This window comes from Trachinotus anak, unplaced genomic scaffold (genome assembly GCF_046630095.1).
Source record: "Trachinotus anak isolate AG129_WGS33_773 ecotype Australia unplaced genomic scaffold, CSIRO_AGI_Tana_v1 ptg000024l, whole genome shotgun sequence".
NCBI classification, from domain to species: Eukaryota; Metazoa; Chordata; class Actinopteri; order Carangiformes; family Carangidae; genus Trachinotus; species Trachinotus anak.
The window spans coordinates 2714124-2722082 of NW_027273875.1; the positions used below are offsets into that span (position 1 = coordinate 2714124).

Sequence of the window (7959 nt, forward strand, 5' to 3'; positions counted from 1 at the left end):
GCATGTGAGCATCTTTACTTTTGGTTTACACCACAGAACCTAAACATCTTTTCACACTTTCATGGGAGTAGATCATTCAGTCTGTGGACTTTTGACTAGTTGTATTTGAGATCCAATGGGTGTCCTCAGTGATAAAAGACTACAGATGACAATGATCTAATCTTGTCACATTTTAAATGTCTTTAATCACAGAGCCTTGCAAATAGAGAATTAGCATTTGCATCCTGTTGCTCAGTTGAAAGATTCCTGATTATCTTCAGGAAAGGAAGGTAATTCAAGTACTGATTAAACTGATCAAGGCCCCATCATGAAGAGGGCCCTCCAATATAGGAGCCTGAGTAAAATCTTTTGTCTTATGCTCAAGGTCTAATGAAGACCTGAAAAATTTGACTGAAATAATGTTCATAATGAAAGCTTTACTCTGTAGTTGCAGTATGCTGAGAAAAGAGGACTTAAATATGATGAGATTTCAGATTTTGCTGACTTTTTTTTAAATGCCATGTAAACATTTCATTTGTGATTACCTTATTGACCATTACAGATGAATGCATTTCCATTGTGATCCAGGTATTTGTACAGGTCTAACAATGGTTGTGTTAGAAGGGGAAGGGAGCCAACTGAGGCTGCATTTGTTGTACTGTTGAATTGATATTGATTTGTGTGCATTAGCAGACCATTCACACTAGACCAAAATCTACAGTTAATCCAGGAGAGAGAGAGAGAGAGAGAGAGAGAGAGAGAGAGAGATGACAGACAGGATAGGATGAGATAAGATAAAATACATGCATCACATTGTATTATTAATATAGCTTAATTGTGGTTTATTAATGTATTCTCTATGTTTGGTATTATATATTTGAATATTCATGAGATTACCAGTATACACAATCAGCATGCAGGGGTCATATTAGACAACAGACTAAATATGTATTACGGTAAAATTAAGTGTAGTTTTTTTTTGTATTTGTGGTATTCTAGCAATTTATTCAGAATATAATTAAATTAACATATTTTTTATGCATTTTCAAGCCAAAATAGAGATTTGTTATAATTTCTGCTTGCTTCTGCAGTGAGTCTTAAAAATAGTCCAGTGGGAGTCTTAATGCTACTTAGCAACATTTAGAGTACAGGCACGTGCACTTCTTTGGGGTATTTAAAAGTGTGGAATGTTGTTTAGAAAAAATACCACTTTGACCACAGTGGTGCGGGGGCTGGGTGGTCAGACTGGCCACTCTCAAGCTTTTGATCATTTCACTTTTAGCAAATCAAATCAGTGGGTGAGAGATCTCTCATTCACTAATCTCAGATAAATAGCTTTCCTTTCTGCTCATAAACTGAGAGACAGTGGATCCAGCGGTCTGAGGATGAAAAAGTTGTCCTCTTGAAAGGAGGTTTAATGGTCTCAGGACTAGAAGTTTTTGAATTGTGACTCCATCCCACTGAGGGACCAGCTCACTGTGCCCCACAGAGAGCTCAACTCTGGTACTAAGCTGAAGACTTAAAGAGGGATACAACGTCTCATACTCTGAGGAATTTTAGAGGTTTTTTTTCTCCCTCTGGAGCAGGGAGATATTTTTTTTATAAAGAATGGGAGACTATGATGAAGACACTGCATTCCTTGGACAGACTGGTCCTTACTTCTGGACCACATTCTTCCTCCTGAACACAGTTTTTGTCTCAACTGGATTCAACGGGCTTTACATTGTCTTTGTTGGTGCAGCTCCGAAACACCACTGTCTCATTCCAGATGTCAACTTGACTGAGGAGTGGGGAAATGCCATCATTCCCTTTACAATAGTGGATGGTGAAAAGGTGCCGAGCCAGTGCAGCAGATATAGGCTGGATGTGGTTAGAAATCTCTCTGCTGAAGGATATATACCAGGAAGAGATGTCAACCTCACTAACCTGGAGCAGGAGGGATGTTTAGATGGATGGAACTACAGCAAAGAAATCTACCAATCCAACATCGTCACTGAGGTCAGTATGAACATGCATGTGTTTTCTGTGTAAGGTGCAAGTCATGAAAGTGTTTGTTTGAAATAAGTTTGTAATTTGTGTCTTTTCACAGTGGGATCTTGTTTGTGACAACCAGTGGAAAGTTCCCTTTGCTTCCTCGACTCTGTTTGTGGGATACCTTGTTGGATCCTTGATCTCAGGACAGCTCTCTGACAGGTATTTCATCCTTAATCATCTGTGAAATTCCACATAATGAACTATATTACTATATTCCAGTACGAAACTTACGTGTTGTGTTTTGTAAAAGTTTTCTGTCATTTACTACATATGTGGTATTTCATCCTATCATTCAGTACATTTTGCTTAAAGTCTTAAGAAAAATGGAAAATGCATGACTGACTAATAAGTGGATTGTGGTTTATTAAGTGAGGATATCACATTGCAGTGAATGTTAACAGAGACTTGGACCTAATAAGCTGTTATTATAGTAGCAACAGCCCCATCTACTGTTTAAGCTGATTTTCTCCAAGAGAGGATTTCTCCTCACTAAGATTGAAGTCTCCTACACTGAAATCATTGTCATTCTGACAGTGATGGTACACAAATGTAAAATGTAAAAATGCCTTTGTCCTTCAGGAGTGGTCTGGAATGACAGAAATACATTCAGCCAGGATTAGTTTACTAAGAGAGCATCTACAACCTGAGGGCAAATGTGTAAATTATAATAGTGGTGGATGGTACTAAAATGTGCAGCCAGAGGACAGGAGTCCTTCTGACTTCTCCTAAATCCACCCATCCATTAGCTATACCCCTTACAAGAAAAGTTTGAAATTATTGCCACACAACCCTGTCCTTACCAGAACTGTTGCTGTTTTTTGTACTAGTTATTTATTTTAATTTAGAATTTAATTACTCCTAAATACTTGTTTCATTTCCTAGTTATAAGACTGTGATTTATCTCAGCACTGTCTTGGGTTGTACTGGTTGTGCTTCCTGTCCATGTAAACCAGATGATTGTTTGATCTGGGAGACAAGCAGCTGTTAGATGTTAGTGTAGAGTTGTTGAACCTGACAGGTGTGTTTTTGTCAGAGTACTGCGCAAGGAGCATTTGATATTAGTTGTTTTAAGGGTTCAGCCATAACAGACTTCAGTGTCGTGTAGTTTGGGTTGTAGAAAAGCATGTGGCTCAGGTCGCAGCAGTGAGGAACACTTTGCAGCTGTGAAAACTGTGCACAATGGATGGGAAACAGGGAAGGGTAAAGGTGAGCGTCTTTGAGGTTTTTGAGCTTTTTCATGATTGTGTCATACTAGGATTTTAAGGATTACAATAAAGCTGTTAACACTGCATGTTAGTTATCAGTTCAGGGATTACTGCTCACTTAGTCTCTCCTAACATTCCCTCTTTGAGGTCAAGCAACAAATCCATCTGTAGTGTTTAGAGAGAATGGTGCAAAGGTCAAAGGCACAGTGTCCCGTGATGGCATTATACAAGGAAGCAGTACATGCAACTTGTTTTTATTGGAGGGCTGCATGGACGCTGTCACTGTTTCAGAGCAGCTTTTAAACTGCATGGTAGACAATGGGGGACATAATACACCAATCTTACACCAATCTTGAAAATATGTCTTAGATTTCAATAAGTCCCACTTGTACCTGATTGATAGTAATGAGATATGATACATTATCAGCATTTTGCTTGGTTGTTGCAACAAACTGATTACAAAAAACATATAAAGCAGCTTCTTGTTCATTGCAGGGAGGATGTGACAAAAATTTAAAATATATATATATATACAAAATGCAGACATATAAAGTCAATTAAAGTCAATAGTGTATCAATGACATAAGCGGACATTTGGTATCTTCCCTGCTGATGCTCTGCCAGGTTTGTGCTTCACTTGTTGCTTGTGAACTTTTTGCCTTCAGTCTGGTCTTTAACAAGTGAAACAAACACCCATAATTAATAAATTCCTCTGTTTGACCATAAAAAAGTCCTTGGTTGTTGTTTATGACTCCTGCCCAGCTGTATTATCCTAAAATTGTGTTATTATAGTATAAAAAGGGACAGAGCAATCACAAACATGCCACTGCCATCATTGTTTCTCTCTATGAATCACTGTCAATGATGCATTTTTTTGTCCATTCAGGTTTGGGAGGAAGAAGGTCGTTTTCATCTCTCTCGGTGCCCAGTGTGTCTCGGTCCTGCTTCAGTCCTTCTCTCAGTCATGGAGAATGTTCTGTGTCATGTTCCTCTTTGTTGGAGCCTCCCAGATATCCATCTATATTTCTGCATTTGTACTAGGTATGAAATGTAAAATATCTTTTTTTTCTCAGCTGCACAAAAAGATGCAAACAAATGGATAATGTGACTTCTCTCAACACTTTGGCTTTCACTATCCTCTGGGTTATCGCCTTTTAATCACAAGCTCCTCAGTAACAGTTTTGTCTTGGACAGGAACAGAGGTGTTGAGTAAGACTATGCGAGTGCTCTTCACAACTCTCGGAGCCTTTCTTTTCTATTGCATTGGGTATATGACTCTACCCTGGATTGCATATGGCATCAGAGAATGGAGGACTCTGCTTGCCGTTCTGTCCACAACTGCTGTGGTGTACATCCCTCTCTGGTGGTACGTTACACATAATTCTTTTTGATCTCTATATTTTGTGCATGAATATTATGTGCCGATAGTGAGCATCCATGTTTTAACAGCAAACAAACACAACCTTTTTTTCTGATTTGTTGTGACCAACCTAAATTTATTGTGCAGGTTCATCCCAGAGTCTCCCCGGTGGCTGATCACTCAGGGAAGAGTGAAAGAGGCTGAGGCCATAGTGAGAGATGCTGCAAGAAAAAATAAGGTTGAAGCTCCACCTGTAATTTTTAAAGAGGTGAGGTTCATTGTTTTTAACAATGAGTGCAATGCAACTGGTGAGGTCACAGTTTATTGTTTTCTCCTGCGAGCAGAAGGGAGGTTTCCTCTTCCAGTTCATGTATGCTACTTGTTATTATGACTGCTTCTGCCTAGTCGAAGTAAATCTATTTCAAAAAAGTTATGTGGCAACTGTAAAGTTGTCACATAACTTTTTTTCATTCCCATGTCTGAAACAGTTGTTGACAAAGACTAAACTGAATCTGCTCATAACATATTTGAGATGTTCTGTGTGCAATCCTTAAAACATAACAATACAAATGCTCTTGTTTGCTTTGGTTTTAGCTGCAGACAATGCCTCCAAGCAGGACATATACCATGCTTGATGTTCTGAAATCCAAGAACATCAGATGCATCACACTGATGTGTCTGCTTTTGTGGTGAGTGATTGTGTTTTTGCTTCATTCTGCTCTGAGTAATGGTCATTCACAATCACCAAAACTTTGTTAATCGGTGAAGATGTGGCTATTGATTTATATGCATATGTGTGTAGTGCATTAGAAATTCACGGTGACGGGTTAACAAGAATCCAGTGGAAACATTTACAATGAAAACCTGCATCTCATGACATTCACTTGATAATACAATAAAATTCTTCTTTTTTCAGGATGGCCATAAACATTGGGTATTTTGGTTTATCCCTGAACACCTCAAACCTGAGTGGAAATCCCTTCATGAACTGTTTTTTATCAGCTACTACTGAGGTCCCTGCCTACGTTGTTTCTACTTGGCTGCTAAAGAAATGTCCCAGAAGAGTACTTCTGTCATCGTTCCTCGTCATTGGAGGAGGAGTTCTTCTGCTCATCCAATTCATCCCTGACAGTAAGACTTCTTTTATTTTTTAAAATGACAGCATAACAGACACACAGTAATTTACATTAGAACTCCATGTACTGCATTTAAAACATTTATGGATAAGTTCTTACCACAGCTATTGGTGATGAGTGTTCACATTTACATGGCAGCATAACATTCATAGAACAAAATGATAAAATAAATATTTTCTCACTTAAACCTTTTGGTATCTAGACAAGCAGGTAGCCTATGTTTTGTTTGTTCAGAGACCATGTCTGCTGTCACCCTAAATACTGTAAAGCAAAACAAAAAATTAAATAATTCAAAGGCATCACCTCTTTCCAGAAATATATCCCTGTTTCTCTGGATAATCCACAGAACATTGGTTATGTAGGGACTGTTGTACAAAGTAGCATGAATTGTAAGAGCACTGGTGGTAGGTGAAAAAAAAAAGTTTGTATATAAACATATTAATGCGATATTGCAACAAAATTTCAGTACTTCTGCTAAAGGTTAAAAATACATTCCACATCCTTGTGACCTTTGTCAAGTGATTGTCCTTTCTTTTTCTGACAAGCCTGTTTCCAAGAAGAATGCTTTATATAAGAGGGCACTGGTTATGTAAAATGTGACAGGTTAATATAGATATGTCACAAGAAATTCTTAGAAAACTGATTGCAGGCTGCTCTGTAACAGATGTTAAGTGTCACCTATGCTGTTGATTGTGTTTTTCAGATCTGTACTTTGACTGTATCCATTGAAAGCAGTTTCCAAATCCACACTGGCAATCATTACGTTTCTTTATGAAACCAGTTTCAAAGTATATTTTAAAGGCCATGCAGAATGCTGCAGGGCTGTGAAGAAATTAATATATAACTAGGCTACATATTAAACAAACCCAGTGTCATGTGAGCTGATAGGTCATGTGACAAATTCCAAATTTGTGTAATGAAGTTATCAGATGATGTTAATTACTTAGTCTTTAAAAGAGTTTTGTCTCCTTTTGTTAAAGTACTAAAGATGAGGGCAGTTTGGTAAATTTAGAGCATTTCTTCAGAAATCACTCCAGATATCTCCTCTCTCACCTCCTCAGCCCTTCAGTCTGTTGCTCTGGCTCTGGAAATGACTGGGAAGTTTGGCTTCACCATGGCCTTCAGCATCGTCTACATCTACACTGCTGAGATCTACCCCACTGTACTGAGGAACGTGGGCATGGGAATGTGCTCTTCTGCTGCACGCATTGGCAGTATCACAGCGCCCTATGTCATCTATTTAGGTATGTGAAGGTTGATTCAAGTATCTCACAAAAATGATTGACATTCTCTCTTATGATATGCTCAATGTATCTAAAAGATACAGACTTTAATGGGTTTTGCTTCTTTGTTATTTACAGGCACTTATAATAAGGTTCTGCCTTATATCCTCATGGGAAGTCTCACCATTGCCTCATCTGTGGTTAACTTCTTCCTTCCGGAGACTCTCAACAAAGATCTTCCAGAAACAGTGGAGCAGATGCAAGAATGTCTGGGGTGGGTACTGTGCACTCAGGTCACCGTTAGCACGTTGCTTTAGATTAGATAAGAACACTAAGTCAGCAACATAAAGACTAAACCAATTAAGATTAAGATACCCTTTAGTAGTCCCACAGTGGAGAAATGTACAGTTGCAGCAGGGTGGACAGTAATAGTAGATAATAATATGTAATAATATGTACAATTGGATATTTACAAAATATACAATAACAATAGCAGCAGATAATGGAAATTATATGGTTGGTGTATGAAGTTATTGCACAACGTGAGTTGTCTTTGGTGTGTGCGTGTGTGCGTGTGTGCGTGTGTGTGTGTGTGTGTGTGGTCTACTGAGTGCAGTGTTTGAAGTTACAGTGGTTTGAGTACTCATCTTGGAAAGAGCTTAAAGAGCTGTTTAGGTGATGATGCATTTCATATTCTATTTTGTTGGCTCTATAGTAAAGAAAGGATACTATAGACTTGAATGTTGGCTATTTCCATACATATGCTCAAAGCTCAAAAATATGTATGTGATAACTTACAGCACAATGAAAGAAAAGAAGATAAGTAGAAAATATAAATATGTAAACTGCCAAAATGTTTCTGTGGTATGTGTGTTGCTCATTTGCCATTTTTAACATCCCTTTCTTTCAATTACAGGTTGTGTAGTGGACCCAAAAAGAAGAAATATGCAGGAAATGGAGGAGGGGGGAACTCACCTATACAACATGAGGCCAAATCTGATGTGCAGACACTTACTCCATAG

The 7959-nt window shown here is 38.3% G+C and overlaps 1 protein-coding gene across 1 annotated transcript; it reads left to right on the plus strand.

Annotated features, from left to right (window-relative positions):
• The first annotated feature begins 1459 nt into the window (after positions 1-1459).
• Positions 1460-7959, plus strand: slc22a5 (solute carrier family 22 member 5). Its single transcript, XM_071461603.1, has 10 exons — positions 1460-1977; positions 2069-2172; positions 4105-4259; positions 4413-4584; positions 4726-4846; positions 5173-5267; positions 5495-5709; positions 6776-6958; positions 7076-7211; positions 7854-7959. Exons 1-10 carry the CDS (start codon positions 1588-1590, stop codon positions 7957-7959), a joined length of 1677 nt encoding a protein of 558 aa, XP_071317704.1. The 5' UTR covers positions 1460-1587.